The 22,913-nt window shown below is 32.1% G+C and overlaps 1 protein-coding gene across 3 annotated transcripts in view; it reads left to right on the forward strand.

The window, feature by feature from the left end:
* Positions 1–22,913, forward strand: part of LOC140438377 (uncharacterized) — a 66,208-nt gene that overhangs the window by 13,701 nt on the left and 29,594 nt on the right. For all 3 annotated transcript variants that reach the window (XM_072528055.1, XM_072528054.1, XM_072528056.1), the window contains exons 2-3: positions 19,996–20,089; positions 21,053–21,239. In XM_072528055.1, coding sequence (XP_072384156.1) covers positions 20,012–20,089; positions 21,053–21,239 — 265 coding nt within the window. In that variant the 5' untranslated portion in view covers positions 19,996–20,011. The remainder of the gene's footprint in view (positions 1–19,995; positions 20,090–21,052; positions 21,240–22,913) is intronic.

Genomic DNA, 22,913 nt, shown 5'->3' on the forward strand with positions numbered 1-22,913 from the left:
TTATAAAAATTAATTTCTGCTTTGTTTTAATAAGTGAACAAAGTAACAAATAAAAAAAGAAACCTTAAAATAATAAAGCTATTTGTTTTCTTTATATCTCGTTCTCGGTTTAACTTACATTTTTATGAAAATTGTGATAATTTGTTCTTACCCGCGCGGAATTCCCCGTTCTCCCCTACTATGATATTCTTTATATAATTTAAATCGATTTTTTACTTATTTTTTTTTTTATTTAATTAAAACTTATTTCTAAACAACTAGGACGACGCATTTACATATGACCCTTACAATTTTGAAATCCATTGCAATCTATGTATTGCATATGACATTTAATTTAATATATGTTAATATTGATATATAATATTATTATATATAAATACAGTTATGGACAAAATTATCGAAATTTTTAAAAATTTTCGGAATTTTCGCATAAATTTTAAGTAATTCAACTATATAAAAACTTTGTAGTAGTTAGAATAATTTATTTTACTGACTTTTCAATAAACGATAATAAGATTATAACTATTCTTCTGTTAAAAAAAATGTTCTTTTTTTTATCTGACTCATAACTAAATATTGGCATTCATGATTATATTCTTACTTATTGGCAGTGGCATTTGTTGGAAATAATGTGTCACATGAATAACGTAGTAAAAATGCGTTTACTTTAAGTTAATGTACCTTCAAATTATATGATAAATAAGTTTGCAGCACTTGCTTCACAATCTAAGCAAAAGCATTTGCTGTACCGTAAGCAAATACTTTATATTATATTAATTAAGGCATGTATTTGCTAGAGACCTATTTATAGCCTTCATTTTTTTGAATATACCTACACTGCAGACTCACGTCCGTAAAAATAACACGTGTGTGGTAATATGCTATAAAGTCGCGTAGAAATATCACCACATAATTTAAGAACCTTCATTTCAACGAAGCAAACGTGCATTGGTTAGCCAATTATTTGTTTGGGGAGGAGAATATTGAAAAAGGAGGTGTGCACTATCACCGTTCCACAAAATGAAAGTGTTTTTGCGTTATGTAGCTGATCCTGGAAACCAAAACAGTCTACGAGAAATAATTGTAATCCACCAAAGTACTGTGTCAAAACCAATTGTAGAGTAATGTAGAAAATCTTGCAAAAAGCAAATCTATGGATCAAGTTTTCATTCATCTAAAATCCTTTCCAATTTGAAGATGAATTTATAAACCGCCAAGGTTTTGCTAGCATTAATATTGAAAACAACGTGCGATGCATAGGAAACAGTTACAAATGTAGATGTACAATGTCTCGGTTCTACTTATGGCAATAGAATCTGACAATCGTCTAACATTTGTTTGGTTATACGTCACAATATATAGAGAGGTTTGATCGTGGCAGATGAAGGGTGTGCAATAGGAGCATCTTTAATGACTTATTACCGAAACCCAAATGCACCATAGGAAACCCAATACAATAATTTGTTGAAAAAATAAAGAGGGTGTATTGATGATTGCTTTGAACAGTTAAAGCAAAGATGTTCCGTACTCCAATATGAAACTCAATTAAAGTTTTAACAAATTAAACTAATTTTATCATGTGCGTGTATTATGTGTGCTATACTACATAACATTACAAAAACACTACACGATCCAGACTTCGAATTAATAAAGACAAGGGCATCAATATTAGGAGAAGTGGAATGCGAAAACGGAAGGAAATTGACCATATGATTGTTCAACAAAATTTGTAGAGTAAGTTGAAACCACAGAGTTGTTGAAACTTATAATTATTACAATTTAATAATATAATATAATTACAATTTAACTTATAAATTGAAACAAATAATTTATTAAAAAAATTAATAGTTCAACTAAAAAAACCTAATCACACTCCAAAAAAAAAAGTACAAAATGTAGTAATTTTATGTTGTGATTTTATGCAAATTGGCAAGCTGTTGTAAACTTTCAAGCTTTTCAAACGCTGATGTGTGTGTACACTTCAAAGTGCAGTAAGTGAATATTTTGTAAATTTATACTTCACCAGTGAAGGCGACCCAGGTAACTGCATTATTGCGACAGGGCTGTAGTCAAAAGACTGTCGCCGGTGGCCTACTTATCACTCTGCAGTCTTAAGGGCTTACCATTGATATCAGGAGACCGGTAGCTGCAGTCGACGACTAGGTTCGGTGGGCGACGTGTAACGACAGAGAGGAATGATTGATTCATTGTCCTAAGTGCCTTTCGAAATCGGCACGCGACATGAGTTGAGCTTCAACAATCCTTGAGGAATGTACGAGGTGTTACTGTCTCTCAGAGGACAAGGCTGTCACTATGACTCCCAGACGAGCTAACACAGGGCCCAAATTGAACGCATGTCAGAAACAAGCTCGACTTCAGTTTGCCCGAGAACACGTCAATTGGTATTTTGGCCAACGGAGAAGAGTTTTATTCTCTGGTGAAATCAAACTTGCTTGTATAACGATGACAAGACGACGCGTCTATTAAAGGCCCGGAAAACTATTTGCTCAGTGTTGCAGAGTCGAACAGTGAGCTATGAAGATGGTTCGTGTATGTTTTGGGGTGGTATATCTTTAATAAAAGGAAAAACAGAGTTTGTTTTCGTACCCGGTTTTGGTCGCGGAGGGGGTTTGACAGCGGATCGTTATATTACGGATATTCTCCAAGACCATGTTGTTCATAACGCTTGCTACATAGGTGACGGCTTCATGCTAATGCATGATAACGCTCGATTTCACACAGCGCAGATTACGAAAGATTACCTGGCCAACACCAATATAACAACAATGGACTGGCCTCCATTGAGTTCGGATATGAATCCCCGATCACCTATGAGATAAACTTAAACGCAGGGAAGCGATTCTCCAGGAATCAGTTAGAAACTTAATAAGGACCTTAAGAGATCGCATGGAAAGTGTAATACAACTCAGAGGAGGAAATATTCAGTATTAATTTTGATTTTTTATGTTAATTTGTTTTTATATTCATTACATAATGACTTTCATTCATGTTGTCTCACATAAAATATTAAGTTATCTTTGTTATGTTTTTTACTTACTAACTTTATAAATATTGGTATCATTGCAATAAAAATTACTTCCGTTCACGATATTTTACTTTAAATTTTACATTATATGTGGATATACACTGACCAAACAGCGTAGTGAAGAAATATATCTTATTTTACTTTTGAGTCACTTTTTTGCTCTCAAGTGTACTTTATCGTTTTGTGTAATTAATAGCTTTTTCTGTTCTAAATTCCTCCCTTGTTTTCTTTTCTTTAATATAAGGACTTTCAATTGTTCTAAAAAAACTAATCTTTGTAATTCAGTCGTTGATAAGTTTTGCGTTACCGTTGTCTACAGATTATAAGATTTGTCTTTTTTTTATGTCATGTTCTGTAATTTCTGGAATCGTAACAGATGAATCAGACTCAGAGCAGATGTCCACCGAAACAGCAGTCTCTATCAGTGATGGCCTGCCAACTTTCACAGCATCTAATGACATTTAATCCTGTAAAGATCTTTAATCAAATAAATATTTGACTACTAAATTGAATTTTTCACATGGCCGTGTTTCTGATTCTATCCATTAACTGCCAAATTGACTATTCCCACGATTTTTAACTTTATTTATATATGCTTTCTATTTGATTTTTCTATGTTATTTACTTTGTTAAATAATTTATTTGCACTTATTGCTTTCCCGCTTACTGCTTTCCATTCCCTTGTAACTTTATTAGTGCATTCTCCTTTTTTTTAGTGTTCACTTTGTATTTCTATGTCAGACTATTTCATAATTGAATTAACATTGAGCAAATGAAAGGCAGATATCGAGCACAGTTTATTAATTAAATCTTGCCCAAGTACTTTCAGTTCCTAGAGCATCTTCATGGACATTTCGTCAATTTTGGCCTATCCAACAATCATAGAATGTCATAAACATAAAATTGCACATTACACTACACTACACGAGGACAAACAGTTTAAAATTTTTTAAAATAAGCGAAGCTAAATTATGGTTGACATCAGGAGAGAGAATAATTCTCTCTCCTGATGGAGCAGGCGATTTGCCCATCAAAACTAATTGATTAATATGTTATCAATTTATTGGTTGAACTACTTAATCCAATATATCAAACTGCCACAATCCCCACACAATTTCTGCAATCGATCTTTGTAGTAGTCCCCAAAAAGTGAATTGCAATAACCTGCTTAGATCACAGAACAATAGCTTTAATGAGTCACAAACTTTAATAAATATTCTTGAAAATTATACACCCTTAAAACTCTTGAATATGAATCTAAGTATATACTCTTTCCTTACTTTGTATTACTCTTTTTTCTATAGTAAAATGCTAAGGCGAGCGTCACGGAACTAGCGCCACAAGATGGCGTCGTCACGGAACTAACGCCACAAGATGACTTTGTCACGGGTAGCGTCATAAAATAGCGGCTCTTCACATCAATTCACAATTCTCGAACAATTCGTTCCTAGTCATCATATATTTATTCTAAGCAGATTTAAATTAAAAACTGCATGAAAAATAACTAACAAAATACAGACATTAAATGAGAAGTTTTAAATTAAAAGAATATTTTTCAATAAAAAACTTGATTCGCAACGATTGTCAAAATTTAAAAGTTATAAATGTCATCCGATTAATAACAATATGAAACCATCTGTTTAAATTTTTAACATACGTTTTAAAATAATTTCATATAAACACAATTATTATTTTTAAACATATTATTTAGTTTATGTAATATTTAAATTTACTATACAATTATATTTATTTATATTTTTATATAATTTAATATTTCGTTTCAATTTGACTGGTCTGTCAGTAGTAAACAACGTATGCTTTGTTAATACAACACTGTTTGTCAACAGGTGGCGTAAGGAGCAATGGTAATAATTCATTGACTTATTTTGTCGTCTCGGATGAATTAATATGCGCTGAAAGTCCGTAAGGGACTGATCTGGCTGACCTTCACATTGTATCGTTTTCGCTTTTCTGGGATGGTTTTCCTTTGGTTGATGTTTTGGTGTTCTGTCTTAGGTTTTTTACCTGTTCAGGACGTGGTTTGTTTTGTTGGGTGGTGTCTTTTTCTTTCGTTGGCTTTGTGTATTCTACTGGTGGTTTGCTTCTTTGACTTGTCGTCGGAGGAGCTTGTGGACAATCAGTGGCGAATGGTACTGGTTAACGGTTCTTTTCAGAAGTCATTGTCTAAAAAAAAATTTGTGAATATGTTAATATATATATATATATATATATATATATATATATATATATATATATATATATACAATTTGATAATTAGTAAGTGTATTGAATCACGGTTCGCGTGACGGCAGCTGTGGCTGTAAACTCTGCAATAGACAGGTATCATTGTTTAGTGGGATCGGGAAACCACAGAAAACCAATCCCCCCTGTCTAGGCAAGCTCAAAGCGAGCATTTAAAAGTTATTGCGACAATAGTAGAGAGGAGTTGCCTTCTGGATGTCTATGTATTCAGTGGGGAGCTTGTTACTGGCAAGGGCCAATAATATTGTAGGTTCGAAAGGGATTACAGGTTTAGGTTTTCGTCTGAATACATTGCCGATGAATGAGCAGGTAGTTTTTAGTGCATTTTGGGCTCTGAAGATTTTGATTGTCTAACTCTTGCTCAGAGAGGAGAGCCTCTCATTAATGGGCTGGATGTTCGACAGGTGATGGATAAGGACGGAGAGGTTGTCTCGGCGTTTGTTATTCACTGTACGCAGGATTCTCCTTTCCAGCGTCAGCAGCTTTTCGAGGAGATGGTCTCGCACCGTCATATAGATGTTAGATCTGTACTCGATGACCGGCCTGATAAATGTTTTATATGTGTGTATGAGTGATCGTGGATGTGTTCTTCCGAATTTACTGCAAAGAACATTGACTAGACCGATTCTGCTCATAGCCTTATTACAGGCTATGTCCAGGCCGGTCCTCCAGTTTAGTGTTTGTGTAAACACCACACCGAGGTACTCGATCCGGTCGCGGAAATGTATCTGGCTGACCTGAAAATCGCCAATATTTATATGCGCAGTTCGAGCGATAAATAGGGATGTACAGGTCAAGAGCCAATGGCAAAATTCGAGGCTGGGTGATGCGCATCGGAGTGCGTACTAGTCCGCAGACTCTCGCGCTCGATAAAAATTTGAGTATAATATAATTTGTTTAAATATAAATATTAAATAAAAAAATTTCTTTATTCAATTTTAACAATATTATTTAAATTTTAAAAATATAGAAAACGGTATTCGCTCCGTGCGTGACTGACGCGACACCTACCGCCTTCATCTGACAGTTTTGGACCTACCAATTTTCAGGTTAAACATATGACATATGTTTGACATTGTTAAATACAGGCGAAATTGACAATTATTAATAATTAACTTTTTAATTATATTTTTTTAGTTTATGTACAAAATAAATGTAGTATTAAAAACTGGGTTTCTCAAAATTCATCATAATATATCTTTTTAACCCCAAACGGAAAAGAAAGGGAAAAATCTAGTACTGGCAAATCAAGTTTTTAACGTGAAAGAGCATTTAATTAAAAACAGTAATAGTAAAAGTTATGATATAAAAGCTAAAGTCATCAGGCACTCTGCAGTTAGCTTGAAGCCTTATAAAATATCATTTAAGGTAAATTATTTAAATATTTCCTATTTCAATTGCATAAAAATGAGGTCATGTGATATTTACTTTTTCATATTAATAGCACCGATCCATCTTTTTCTTTTCTCTAATTTATATGTAATCTTTGAGAACCCATAAAAACTACACTTACTATTTTCGCTATTATTAGCATAATTAAATACGCAACATGTATTTGCACACATTTTTGATAAAATTTATGGGTAAAAAGATTCCAATTTTGTCATATTTCGCCGCTACACGCTGGCATCGTTTCAAGGTACCCCTACCATGGTAACGCACGGAGCGAATAAAACGGTATATAACATAATTACCGCCTACTGTAACATATTTTTTATTGATAGAGTTTAATGTACCTCTTTTGTTTGACATAACTTTGAATAACTACAACTGACTTTTAAAAAACCATTATTTGCTTAATTGTGCTTTCAGTCCTAGCGTGAATTATTTAAACATAAGTGCTAACGTCCGTCTCTGGGATCGTATAATAATACCTGGCCTAGCATTGTATATTCAATATACAATACTAGAACAAATATTCAAAATATGAATGAGTTACATTATATTCAAGGATGTTAATAAATAGTTTTATTAAAAAACAAGTTTACATACGTTTTTTACAAAAAGAATATCATAAAAATCGTAACAAACAAGCACTTATCTTAAAAACCAAAAAAAGCTGGTAAATTACCATACACAAATCAACTGGTTAATTAATATTATTGTGAAGCTATTTTTTTGTGGCATCTTAATACAATTTACTATTTTCATTGGGAATAAGATTTTAACTAATTAAGATTAACTAATTTTACCTCCTCCTCCTCAGTCCTAATCCCTTTTGGGATGTGGTGACGCTATCAGGCCTTTACAGTTTTTTCAATTTCTGTCCATCCTTTCCTGCCCTGGGCTAGTTTTTCAGCTTCATGTAACCCTTGGTTAATCAATATTTTTGTTTGATCTACCCAACGGCTTGGAGATTTTCCTCTTTGTCTCTTTCCTTCAACTCTACCCTCGACTATCAGTTTTTCCATCGTACCTGTTCTTCTAGCAATGTGTCCAAAATACTGCAAATATCTCTGTTGTATTTGTTTGAGCAATCTATCCTTTACTTTAAGTTGTTTTAATATCGGTAGGTTAGTGCGATGATCAATCCAGGATATTCCTAACATGCGGCGGTATACCCAAATTTCAAAAGCGTCTAGTTTATTTTTATCCCTTTTCTTTAAGGTCCACGTTTCGGATACATATGTGACTATGTGAAAAATGAGTGCCCTTACCGGCCTTAGTTTTGTGTGTATTGTTATGCTAGAATTTTTCCAAATTGTTTCCACTTTCATCATAGCTGTTCTAGCAATAGTCAACCTTCTACGTATCTCTCTGTCAGACCCTCCGTCATTTATTATTAGGAAACCCAGATATATGAAACTATTTACTACTTCAAAGCCCCCGATTTATTTAATGTCTTGAAGATTATTTTGAGCTATGTCTACTATCATGATCTTTGTCTTACTCCTATTTAGTTTTAGTCCATGTTTTGCTTTTCTCCTCCAGACATCTCATTACGTCTTCCATTTCTTTTTGATTTGCCGCAATTATTAAAGTGTCATCAGCATATCTTAAGTTACTGATTTTTTGACCTCCTGATATTCCACTCTTTTATCCGTCTAGTACCTTTCGCATAATGTGTTCACTGTAGATATTAAACAGAGTTGGCGAGAGTATGCAGTATGGTGGCGGTCGCGGAGGGGGTTGACAGCGGATCGTTATTTTAAGGATATTCTCCAAGACCATGTTTTTCCTAACGCCTGCTACATAGGCGATTACGAGCCACATAGCGCGGATTACAAAAGATTACCTGATCAACACCAATATAACAACAATGGACTGACCTCCATTGAGAGTAGAAAAGCTTTTAGTCTTTCATGTATTACATGAAGTAGAACCTTGCTTGCATGGGATATTAGGGGATATTATGGTTACCGTTCTGTAATTGCTGCAATCTAGCGGAGCTTCCTTTTTTGAATATAGGAATGAAAGTGGATGTTGTCCAGTCGTTGGCCCACTCTCCGGTTTCCCAAATCTTTTGCAGGTCATATGCATATTATTTACTCCAATTTTACTAACCTGTAATAAAATTACAATAAGTTTATTTTGACGTGTCGATTTTCGTTTAAGAAATAGTTCTCAAAATATAAAACATGATTTAACTAATTTTTGCCTTTTTGAATTCCTTAAGAAAATTATCACTACATTTGAAGAATATTTAAAAACAATTTTTGCAACCATTCGCCTGCCTAGGATCCCATATATTCCACTCGTTAGAGATTTGTTCTCTAAAAACTAGTCGAACTAGAGGAATTTTTTCGGTTTTATTTTTGAATTTTGAATTTTTATGAGATAAGTCGCGATCCAGTCAACTTTGGGAACCACTGCTCTAAAGCTACTGGAGTCTTAGGACTAAGTGACAGAAGAAATAAACTTGTATATGTACTTTTAGTAAAAACAGAGCACCAATATGCTAATAATATGTCCAATGTTCTACTTTAATAAATCTTCCCGCCTATTTCTAGTTAAAAATATTCTAAAAATTCCAAGATTTAACATTTAAATGGTAAAATTTTTTTCTACATGAAACGTAACGTTCGTAAACATCCGGAAATTTGGTGTTTTACAATATTTACAAAATATGTTTACAAAAAACCTATTCCGTGCTAAATAAGGTAACTGTAGAGTTTATAAATAATTTTATTATGTAAAGTCAACAATTAGTGATCGTAAAATCAAGAAAACTATTTTTTTTTTTCAAAATACTTATAATTTATCTTATTAAATTATATTGGTATGCAAATAGCTAACACAATATCTAGCAAAGAAAACAATGGCGTCATGTAATAACCATGAACTTGAGCACGTAGAATAATTTCCCAAATTATCTTTAAAAGAAAATCTTTTGAAAAGGCTGCCATTACTACAATATATAGCTAACTTGGTAAATTTAAAAAATATCACACATTTATCGTATGGCATACAATAAGAACAGAAAACGTTACATGAAGTATTACAAATGAACATTTAATGTATTATTAATATAATGTAAAACATTTTCGGTCGTTTTCAGGAACTCATCGAAAACTCCAAGGGAAGGGAATCGCCTTCGGGAGCATTCTTCAACAATGTGACGGACAGCCTGTCCTTGCGCACCACACTCACACTCAGGAGTAAGGGCTTTTCCCCATCTATAAAAGCTATCGGCTTATCTACTGCTGCTTGCTTTTATTCTGTTTAGCGTTGCCCATGTATTGCGGGTCAGTTTAAAACCTTGCGGTTTCTGATCGATACAGGCTATTTGATGTGCTTCCTGTGGTGAGTCGCTATTCCATTGCCTTCTCCAAGCTTTGGTGAGGTTGAAATGTTCCTGATGTACGGAGTTGGCTCTTAACAAAGGAGGATGTCTGGAGCGCAGTCTGTTTATTTTGACGTCAAGCTTATCATGGTGGATGGGTAGTTGATGGTTAGCTTCGATTTTTCGATATTCTTTGAGAAGAGAATGAGTTCTTCGCAGTTTCGGCTATGAAATGTGACTCAGAATGGGAAGCCAATACTTCGGTGTGGGTCTTAGTGTACCTGAGGTCATTAACATTGTCTTGTTTAATTGGCTGTCAATAATCTTCGTGTGTTTGCTATTGAGCTATACCGGGGAAGCATATTCAGCCCCCGAGTACACAAGTCCGAACTGAGTACGGAGGCTGAGGACCCCATGTGGTGCTACATAATTTTTGGACTATATTATTTCGCGTTTTTAGTTTTTTAGTTCTTTGTAGGTGTCTTTTAAAGCTTCCTCTGTTCTATGTTCTGTCCAGAGTCATTCCAAGATATTTTGGTGTTAAGTTATAAACGAGCAGTCTGTTTTCAAAGTGAACGAAGAGTTTTTTGTTGGTTGGGCATTATTCAGATGAAAACAGCATACTTTGGTTTTCGTTGAATTGGTCCGTAACCTTCATTTGCAAAAGTATTCTCCCATAACGGCAAGGTCATCCATTAGTATTGTTTCTGTAATATCCATGTTATTATGTCTTGCTGCAATGGCCCAGTCGTCAGAGTAGCGAAATTTTTGCGAAGTTGTCCCAGGTAGGTCCGCGATGTGTAAATTAGGGTGCCAAAACAGATCCCTTGGGTAGTCCATTGCTAAGTTTTATTTGGACACTTTTAAAGTTGCCCATTGTGACTTGAAAAGGTCTGTCAGTGAGCATGCTATCAATGAGTTTATTAGTTTGCAGATTAGTTCTTTTCTCCAGACAGTATCGTATGCAGCTGATAGGTCAATGAAATCAACGGATGTTTTTTGCTTTTTTTAAAAACCTGCTTCAATATGTGTTGTTAGGGATAGGATCTGATGTGTGCAGCTGTGGGATCTGAATCTTGCTTGCTCAATAGGTATCAATTCAAATATGTTTCTACTAATTCTGTTGTAGATTAAGCGTTTTAAACAGTTTATAGACACAGCTCAGCAGTGTAATTGGTCAGCAGTTTTGGGGCTGATCATTTGACTTTCCTGGTTTTAATATTGCTATAATGGAGGCCTTTTTGAGTGAATGGGAGATTTCTCCTGATTTTCACATCTGTATGGATCTGTATGTAACACAGCCAGCCACTTATCATATTTACGTACATTGTATTAAAATACATACATTTGAATACATAGAGTATTCAAATGTAGGCGGGTATGCAGAATTTAGTATGTTTAGTTCTTGTTTTACTTTGGTGGTGTGGTCACAAACTATAGGTGCTCTTGAGGTTGCTACAATGTGGATGGCTACTCTGTTAAGAGCTATTGGTACTTTGTCTCTAATTAAGAGTCTGCTACTACAAAGTTTTCTAAGTAATGACCATGGTTTTCTGCTTAATTTACTAAAGTCTAATTTTTTCACAGTGTCCATCCATTTTTGTCATCTCCTCCGTACTCAGTTCGGACTTGTATACTCGGCGGCTGAATATGCTTCCCCGGTATAGCTCAATAGCAAACACATGAAGATTATTGACAGCTAGACAATGTTAATGACCTCAGGTACAATTAGACCCACACCGAACTATTGGCTTCCCATTCTGAATCACATTTCATAGCCAAAACTGCAAAGAACTCATTCTCTTCTCAAAGAATATCGAAAAATCGAAGCTAACCATCAACTACCCATCCGCCATGATAAGCTTAACGTCGAAATAAACAGACTGCGCTTCAGACATCCTCCTTTGTTAAGAGCCAACTCCGTACATCAGAAACATTTCAACCTCATCTAAGCTTGGAGAAGGCAATGGAAGAGCGACTCACCACAGGAAGCACACCTAATAGCCTGCATCGATCAGAAACCGCAAGGTTTTAAACTGACCCGCAATACATGGGCAACGCTAAACAGAATAAAAGCAAGCAGCAGTAGATAAGCCGACAGCTTTTATAGATGGGGAAAAGCCCTTACTCCTGAGTGTGACTGTGGTGCGCAAGGATAGGCAGTCCGTCACATTGTTGAAGAATGCTCCCGAAGGCGATTCTCTTCCCTTGGAGTTTTCGATGAGTTCCTGAAAACGACCGAAAATGTTTCACATTATATTAATAATACATTAGATGTTCATTTGTAATACTTCATGTAACGTTTTGTGTTCTTATTGTATGCCATACGATAAATGTGTAATATTTTTTAAATTTACCAAGTTAGCTATATATTGTAGTAACGGCAGCCTTTACAAAAGATTTTCTTTTAAAGATAATTTGGGAAATTATTCTACGTGCACAAGTTCATGGTTATTACATGACGCCATTGTTTTCTTTATTAGATATTGTGTTAGCTATTTGCATACCAATATAATTTAATAAGATAAATTATAAGTATTATGAAAAAAATAGTTTTCTTGATTTTACGATCACTAATTGTTCACTTTACATAATAAAATTATTTATAAACTCTACAGTTACTTTATTTAGCACGGAATAGGTTTTTTGTTAACAGATTTTGTGAATATTGTAAAACACCAAATTTCCGGATGTTTACGAACGTTACGTTTCATGTAGAAAAAAAATTTTAACATTTTAATGTTTTAAATCTTGGAATTTTTAGAATATTTTTAACTAGAAATAGGTGGGAAGATTTATTAAAGTAGAACATTTGACATATTATTAGCATATTGGTGCTCTGTTTTTACTAAAAGTACATAATATACAAGTTTATTTCTTCTGTCACTTAGTCCTAAGACTCCAAGTAGCTTTAGAGCAGTGGTTCCCAAAGTTGACTGGATTGCGACTTATCTCATAAAAATTCCAAATTCAGGATTCACCTATTGCTGATATGACGAAACAGCAAATATAACGTTATAAATAAAGAACTATTTAAATAAAACCGAAAAAATTCCTCTAGTTCGACTAGTTTTTAGAGAGCAAATATCTAACGAGTTGATTATATGGGATCCTAGGCAGGCGAATGGCTGCAAACATTGTTTTTAAATATTCTTCAGATGTAGTGATAATCTTTTTAAGGAATTCAAAAAGGCAAGTATTAGTTAAATCATGTTTTATATTTTGAGAACGATTTCTTAAATGAAAATCGACACGTCAAAATAAACTTAACAGGTTAGTAAAATTGGAGTAAATGTTATGCATATGACCTGCAAAAAGATTTGGGAAACCGGAGAGTGGCCCAGCGACTGGACAACATCCACTTTCATCCCTATATTCAAAAAAGGAACTCTGCTAGATTGCAGCAATTACAGAACGGTAACCCTAATAGGTTCTACTTCATGTAATACATGAAAGACTAAAAGCTTTTCTATTCTCAATGGAGGTCAGTCCATTGTTGTTATATTGGTGTTGATCAGGTAATCTTTCGTACTCCGCGCTGTGTGACATCAAGAGTTATCATGCATTAGCATGAAGCCGTCGCCTATGTAGCAGGCGTTAGGAATAACATGGTCTTGGAGAATATCCTTAATATAACGATCCGCTGTCAAACCTCCTCCGCGACTACCACCGGGTACGAACATAAGCTGTGTTTTTCCTTTTATTAAAGATATACCACCCCAAAACATACACGAACCACTTGAACCACATGAAGGTTCTACTTCATGTAATACATGAAAAACTAAAAGCTTTTCTATTGCCTTAGACATCAGAAGAATAAGCGGGATGTGTCGCAGGAAAAGGAACAAGGGAAAACATCCTTAATGTCAGACAGCTAATCTAAAAAACTCGTGAATTCAATACTCCTATGCTTATGTGCTTTGTGGATTACACAAAGGCCTTCGATAAAGTCAAATAGCAGCAGCTATGGTCCATACTCGCGGAAATAGGAACACTCCACCACTTAATTCAACTAATTAGAAGCTTATATGAAAATAATAAGTGCACAGTAAAAATAAACAACACCCACTCCAATCATTTCGGAACACTGGCAGGTATCAGGCAGGGATGCATAATCTCGCCAACTCTGTTTAATATCTACAGCGAACACATTATGCGAAAGGTACTAGACGGACGAAAGAGTGGAATATCAGGAGGTCAAAAAATCAGTAACTTAAGATATGCTGATGACACTTTAATAATTGCGGCAAATCAAAAAGAAATGGAAGACATAATGAGATGTCTAGAGGAAAAAAGCAAAACATGGACTAAAACTAAATAGGAATAAGACAAAGATCATGATAGTAGACAGAGGTTGGAATAATCTTCAAGACATTATAATATATATATATATATATATATATATATATATAGATATATATATATGTATATAAATATATATTATATATATATTATATATATATAATATATATATATATATTCTATATATATATATATATATATATATATATATATATTATAACCTAAAGCTAAGATTATTACTATTACAAGATTAATAATAAACTTAACAGTCTTCCATGTTAAACCGCATCGATTATCATTGCATTAAGCTTTCAAGATCCTCGCTGATGTCTCCATGTAATGAACATTCCAAACGAACAACACAGAGTTTATGAAATTCCTTGTGCAGACTGCCCCTGATCTTATATAGGGGAAACAAATCGTAGAAATCAAGATAAAATTTATGAACATTCCACTTCTGTTCATTCTGAACATTCAATTTTAACTCTAGATCAACACCATCTTTATACAGGTCACAAAAATAATTTTGAAAACTCCAGAGCCATATCCCCCATTTGCTTCTATAAACCAAGAATTATCTGAGAAGCCATAGAAATTGAACAAAGCCAAATTGTCTCAGCAAAAGAGATGACGGCATCCGGTTACCTTCGACGTAGAGACCTCTCATAAAGAAAATATCGTCTGCTGCACCCGCCAATCAAAATCGACACGGTTCAACCCGGAAGACTGCTGAGTTTCATAACAATTCTTGTAGTATTATTAATGTTTGGTTTAATTAATTGTACTAAATGCGGAAATCTTTTGGAATTAATATATATATATATATATATATATATATATATATATATATATATATATATATATATATAAAGCAGTTGAGTATTATTGACTGACACATGTAATTTAATGTTTTATTTTGGGGCTGCAGTTATTAATTATAAGGGCAGGATAAGTAAAACTCGTTGTTAATGTATATTTATATACATATATATATATATATATATATATATATATATATATATATATATATATATATATATATATATATATGTATATATATATATATGTATATATATATATATATATGTATATACATACTTCTTAACCGGAATTTATATGACAGGTAGCATAATATATTATGGAACTATTTTTATTGCTCTGTGTTTACAATTAATATTCTTAGACTATGCCATTGTTTGTAATGTTCTAAGCAAAGGTCAATTCCGCGTTTACGTCTGGTAATTTAATCTTCTTAGAAATAAATTATTTAACATGCTGATATTTTTCAATGAACAATATGTCAATATCAATACAGGTTTTTGTTTAAATTTTATTAATTTCTAATAAACTCTATAAAGTAACTTTTAGCTCAGTTAGCACTTACTTTTCACTTTGGTACCATTCTCCTGACTATTTCTAATGAAATGCATGAATAACAATCTGGAAACTAATGCATAAAACTATGCCAGTCTAACTCGTCTTTTTATCTTTGCTGTTTGGTTTTCTTTGTTAAGTTTGATAGTTTGACCCAGATATATATATATATATATATATATATATATATATATATATATATATATATATATATATATATATATGTATATATATATATATATATACATATACATATATATATATATATATATATACATATACATATATATATATATATATATATATAAATTTTATTGCTGCAAACCCACTATTTAACGTTTACTTCCTTACGTTGTCAGCAAATACTTCTGGTTCATTGTCAACTACAGGTATGGGTATTTACCAAGAGATTTGATCTACCTTTGGAACTTTAGCTGTTGATAAAATTAAATCATGGTCACGAAATCACATCAAACTCGCCAAAGAATATAACCACAGATGTTTTCTTTTGAAATGTAGAAAACCAGGATTGTTACCATCACATATCCAACAAGTCATAAAGCCAATTCAAAACCTCTTATATGGACAAGACATCCATAATACACATGAAAAGCAATTCAGGTTAGGAAACAAACTTTTAAATTCAGAAATTTGTAATAATCACAAATTAATAAAAAAGTTAGAGTCATTAAACAGTTCATTAAAATTGAAAATTTCAAACTTAACAAATAGTGACATTTTTGATAATTTTTATAGTTCTCAACTTAAAAAAAAATCTTAAAAAATTTAATAAATTATTAAATAAAGATCTAGATTCTAAATTTAAAACTAATCCTAGATGGATTAAAAATCTTTCTGATGTTAATATACCAGACGATATTATGAAATTTCTGTCTCTAGGTCCTAAGTTTAGTATTCAACCACAAATTGGTAAAGATATCTCTATAAAAAGAATTTTAGCAGACATTGATAACATTCTTGTAAATGTATCTGATAAAGACACTAAAACTATCCTTACAGCAAGATCAGTAAATATTTTAACGAATTCAGTTAACAATTCCAAACTTAATAACTCAATATTTAATCTTTTATTAATAAAAACTAACAAATTCTTAAAACAAAATCCCAATTTGATAGTCACAAGATCAGATAAAGGAAACATCACTGTTATTTTGGAAAAACAAACGTATTTAGATCTTTCTGTTGCTATAATAGAAAATGATACATCATATACCACATTAAATAATGATCCAACTTCATCAATTAAACAAAAATGTAATAAAGTAGTAAAATCGTTGTTTGACAATCAAAAAATAGATGAGGCCACAAAAAAGAAATTATCTAACTATAAAGGTATATCTGGAAAGTTTTATTGTCTACCAAAGGTACATAAAACCCCATTATCTGTTAGACCCATTTTAGCCTCTATTGGCACACCTGCAGAAAACATTGCTAACTACTTAACAGATATTTTAACGAATGCATATAATTGTGATAATGAATACTATATTAAAGACTCGTTTCAAGTTAATCAATTATTTAATAACATACAATTGCCAGAATGCTACGTGATTGTAAGCCTAAATGTAGTATTCTTATTTAGCAATGTTTATCTAGATATATGTACACTTGCCATTAGTAATAAATGGGAGATTATTGCTCAACATTGTAACATTGATAAGGACACATTTTTTAAACTGTTAACTTTTCTGTTTGAAAACAATTATTTTTCATTTAACAACAAATTTTACAAACAAACTTTTGGTACACCTATGGGGAACCCTATATCACCAATAATTTCCTGTTATGTAATGGACCACATACTAGACACCATCATCCTTGTCCTACCTTATAAATTACATTTTATAAAAAAATATGTTGATGACATAATATTAGCATTACCAAGCACAGGGATAAATGATATACTTTGGTATTTCAATAGTTACAACCCCTACATTCAATTCACATACTACAGGTTCAGTACCTTTTTTAGATACCAAATTAATACGAAAAGGTACCCATTTACTGGTTGATTGGTATAGAAAACATCTCAGTTCAGGCAGATATTTCAATTATTGGTCATACCATAAATATTCAATGAAACTTAATTTAGTTAAAGAAATGAAAAATCGTGTCCTTAAAATCAGCGATACCGCTTTCCATACAAAAAATCTAAAAATCCTTTATAACCTATTCATTGAAAACTTATACCCAAGTATACTACTAAAGAAAATTTTGTTTAACACTCCACAAAGTTTAACTAGTCATTTAAGAAACGAAGAAAATCTGTCTGTATCACAAGATTGAATTGGACCTGTAGATCCTTTACCAAAACAAACTACAATTAGATATGTATCTCTTCCATACATTAAGGACATTGGACAGAAACTAAGTAGAATTTTTTCATCAATTAATAATATCAAAATTGCACATAAAACGGTACTAACAGTTAACGAAGTTTTTTCTAAACTTAAAGACCAATCCGCACTCTTTAACGGATGTTGTTTACTGTATACCGTGCGGATCATGTGAACAAGTATACTATGGTCAAACATCAAGATGCCTTAAAGACCGCATTACATCCCACAAGTCAGATAATAGACTGCATCCTGAAAAAAGTGCATTGGGTGAACATGTATTTAAAAATGGACATCAGATAGATTATAATAACATCAAAGTAGTAGAACAGGAAAGTAACATCACCAAAAGACTTTTTCTTGAAATGTCCTACATTTGCCAAAATAATAATGCAATGAATCATAGAACAGATATTGGTCATCTAAATGAAATATTCTCCTATTTGTTACTATTAGATAAATGCAATAATAACACAAACAATAATTTATCAATTGACATTTAAAAGAATTTTGTCAGAATAATGTCATGTATTTATTTAAAATAATTAAATGTTTTTGGATGTACAGTAATTTTTTTAATTTTTAAACATAAAAATAGGTTTTATATATTAAAAAAGATGAGAGACTATAATAAATTTTATCAACATTATAATACATCTTCGTTGATACAACCTCATTAAGTTTGTAAGTTGTGAATTTTTTAATTAATTATACCAACGCCAACAATTTATTCATCATATTTGTAGCTTCCTGATGAAGGACATAACCAATGTCCGAAAGCTTGGAATAAAAATTTAAAAGAGTACACGTTTCATTTTTTATTGCTGCAAACCCACTATTTAACGTTTACTTCCTTACGTTGTCAGCAAATACTTCTAGTTCATTAAATATATATATATATATATATATATATATATATATATATATATATATATATATATCTGGGAAATAAAAAAATCGAAAGATGATATCAGAAAACTAACCCATACGTGAAAAATTATTAAGGGAGATTAATAAATCAACCAGAGGAAATAATAAAATATAAGTAAACTGACGTTACACAACTGTTAACAAAAACGAAGTAGAAAAGGAAACAGTCCATGAAATTGAAGATGATCACACGTAGTATAAATACGTACAAACTAAGAAATATACAATAAAATAAAAAGATTAAAATAAAATAAAAGCACAGGAATAACAGAAATATTATCGAAAATGATGAAAGCAGCAAATAAAGGCTACATAAAGAGTTAACAGAAAGAAAGACATAAGAGGGGACTGTAGCAAGGATGACACAAAAAGGTGACAAAATGAGATGTGAAAACTATAGAGGCATCGCGTTACTATAAAGGTTACAAAATCTCGACATAAATTATAAGGAAAAAGCTAAATCAATACACGGAAAAGATATTGGGAGAATATCAGGCAGAATTTAGAAACAATAAGTCGACGACAGACCAAATTTTTGCGCAAAAATAAATCTAGATTAGTTGCTCCGAACATAAAATCTGTTCATCGATTTTAAGCAGCAATGGCAAGTACGACCTTACCGACACGTCGTCAAAATAATTAAAAAATTACATTTATATTGGTCTTATCTACTTTTTTTGACTTTATATTATTATTTACTCATATTTTAACTACTCACTGACCCAATGAGAATAAAAGGAAAAATAAATTAAAAAATTTACTTTTATTTTTTAATTATATGCATTAACAAAAGTATTATCAAAGTCATAGATAATATCTAATTTCCCACAAAACTTTTATGGTGGGTCCGACTACGTCATTACTTTTTCTACTTATTATTCCGCCTTGGACGGCACTATGAGAACAGATGAACCAAACAGAAAGAAATTTTGTTTTAATTTTTCACTAATCTTCTTAAAAAATTTTTTTATTATTATCAAAATAACAATTTTATTTTTTAGGTCGCCCGTATAGAAGATGCATGTCTTAGCAATCGGAACTATTTTACTTGCAATGGAAGCAAATGCAATACCATTGGCAAAATCAGACGATGATGTAAGTAAATAAGTAATTAAAAAATTTATATCGTACTTCTTCATTTCCTCAAACGCTCACTATATTGTTAATATATACTTGTGATATTACACAAACTACTTTCAGATTACCATCATTCCCAAACATAAATATTTTACAGTTTAATGCACCGCAAATTCACTTATGTTGCCAAATCTTTCTGCCAATATTTTTCTGTTCTATTTCGCCTTTATTTTATTTATTTTTAATATTGTCTTAATTAAGTTTAAGCTATAATTATATAAGTTTATTCGTATATGTATATATTTATATATATATATATATATATATATATATATATATATATATATATATATATATATATATATATATATATATATATATATGCCAGGTATTTCGCCAGGTAGCTACAGCTACCTGGCAAAAGGAATGCCAAAGGTTGAAACGTTTAAAACAGATCTAAAAGAATAATGCGGGTGAATAATGAAAGTAAAATGTGATGGCATGTCTCGCAAAACAGAAAACCAAAAAAGGTATATCGATGGAAAGCAACCGTATATACGTATTTCTGACTATTGCTCGTCTTCAGTACGGTGCAGCCAAGTTAGAAAAGGAGCATGTCAACTTGGGAAAGGATTACTACAGGAACAATGCAACCAATTGGTGGCATTAGAGTTAGTAGACCCTGATGGTTTCCAGGGCAACACCTAACAATAACAACGAAGGAAGCTACAGTTACCTGGGGAAAGGAATGCCAAACGTTCAAATGTTTCAAACAAACGGAAAAGCATAATGCGAGTGAATAATGAAAGTAAAATGCAATGGCATGTCTCGCAAGTTTTCGCACGTTTTCTGTTTTGCGAGACATGCCAGAAAAAACGCAAGAAATTCGAAAGTAAGTTTTTGTAAGTCAATATAAACGAATTGAACACATTTTGTCCACACCTTGAACATACCATCTATCACATAATATTTATTTTGTAGGGATTTAAATTTCCAATCACGTTTGAAAATGGTAGAATAGGCGTAAACTTCTTAGGATTTCACGCTTCGGCTGGTTTAGGAGGTCTTTTAACGGGAAATAGCGCAGACGGAGGCTTACACGCGGAAGCTGGAACTCCGTTTGGACAAAGAGCTTGGGCTGGATTAGGAGGAGATATAAATGGAGCAGGTATGTAGCTTAAATTGGACAATTAGTTGATAAATAACTATGTATGTTATGAATGTAGAAATATATAATAAATAACGTTATTTACATATAAAAATATTTATATATCTTGTATGGTTTTAACTGAACTAACAAATATGTGATTTTTTGTTTAAAGGGTACCCCCCGTTAAGATAGGCAAAATGCACTTGCTCCTAGAATTCAATTATTTTCAATTTTTTACGTTAATTAATAAATAAGACTCAGCGTAATTTTAAGCCGCCACTATACCGTCCCTACCACCTACCCCCAAAAATGGAATTTTTTGTTTTTATTTATTTTTTTGTTTTTTTCAGTGAGTTGAAATCAATTTAAAAAATTTTAAAAATTCACACGCATAGTTGAAGCTTTTACAAAACTTGTGTATTTTTTATATGTCCATAGGTTGGGTGTACATAATCTAAAAATGGATTTATTTTCGAAAAAAGCGGATAACTTTTTTTGGAGATGGCTACAGGTCTAGTTTTTTTTCTATTTTGTGTATGTAATCAAAAACTAAATTACCTAATTTTTTTTAGATTTTTTCTATTAATATCTCAGTACCATTTGCCAAACAGTATTTCCTTTATTATAAGATTCACTGATTTTTTGGCTAGATACATTTGATTTTTTTATAGTTTTTTATTATACTCTTTTTCGGCAAGATTAACTATCCACATACCGAGTATCGATTCTAGTGGCGGATCTGTATAAGTTATCAAATGTTTTATATTGCTCTTTCATATACATAGTATCATTTTATAAATACTCTTCATTTTTGTGTCCCTAATTATTTTTTTAAGCAAACTTCTTCTTTAGCAACCTCTTCTGGTCCATTTTTGGACATAGGCCTCCGCTTATGTTTTCCATTTTCACCCTGTCTTGAGCTATCTGGTGTTAGGTTTTGACCGCCTTTTCTTTACAATCGTCGATCCATCTTTTTTGTAGTCTTCCTGTAACTCGTTTATGTGCTTTTGGTCGCCATTATATTAGTTTCTTTGTTCGCTTCTCTTCGACTTCTCTAATCATATGTTCTTCATATTTTCACTTCAATTTTGCGATTACTTTGATAACTTCTTCTATTTTGGTTTTTCTTTTTAGATCTTCCTTTCTTATATGATTTCTTAAGCTCACATTTACCATGATTCTCTCAACAACTCTTTGTTCTAATAAGAAATTGTCATGATCTCTATTCCAGAAGTTCATAGATTATGATAGAAAGGATACTTGTGTCAAAAACCTTTCGTTTTAAATTAATTAAGATTTTTGAATCGTTTATATTAAAGCTTAGTTTACCTACTACTACTACCCATGCCATTCTTATTCTTCTTGTAATTTCTGCAGTTTGATTTTGTTTTTCTTATTTTAGTTTTGTCCTAAATACATATATTATTCTACATTTTGAATCATTCTATCATCAAGAAGAATATCTACTTCTTCAGTTAAAATTACCCAAGTTTTCTCAATATTCATTTTGAGTCCTATTTTATCTAAAATTTCTTCTGTTAAAATTTTTTCCAACTCTTCTACACAAATGCTAATTAGTACAATACCATCTGCAAATCGCAAGTGATTTAACCCTTAAGTACCATGGCGGGGTCAAAATTGACCCCCGCGTTTTTAATGCCAAGTTTCGCTACCGAAACATAGATTGAGCAT

This window comes from Diabrotica undecimpunctata, chromosome 4 (assembly GCF_040954645.1).
Source record: "Diabrotica undecimpunctata isolate CICGRU chromosome 4, icDiaUnde3, whole genome shotgun sequence".
Taxonomy (NCBI): domain Eukaryota; kingdom Metazoa; phylum Arthropoda; class Insecta; order Coleoptera; family Chrysomelidae; genus Diabrotica; species Diabrotica undecimpunctata.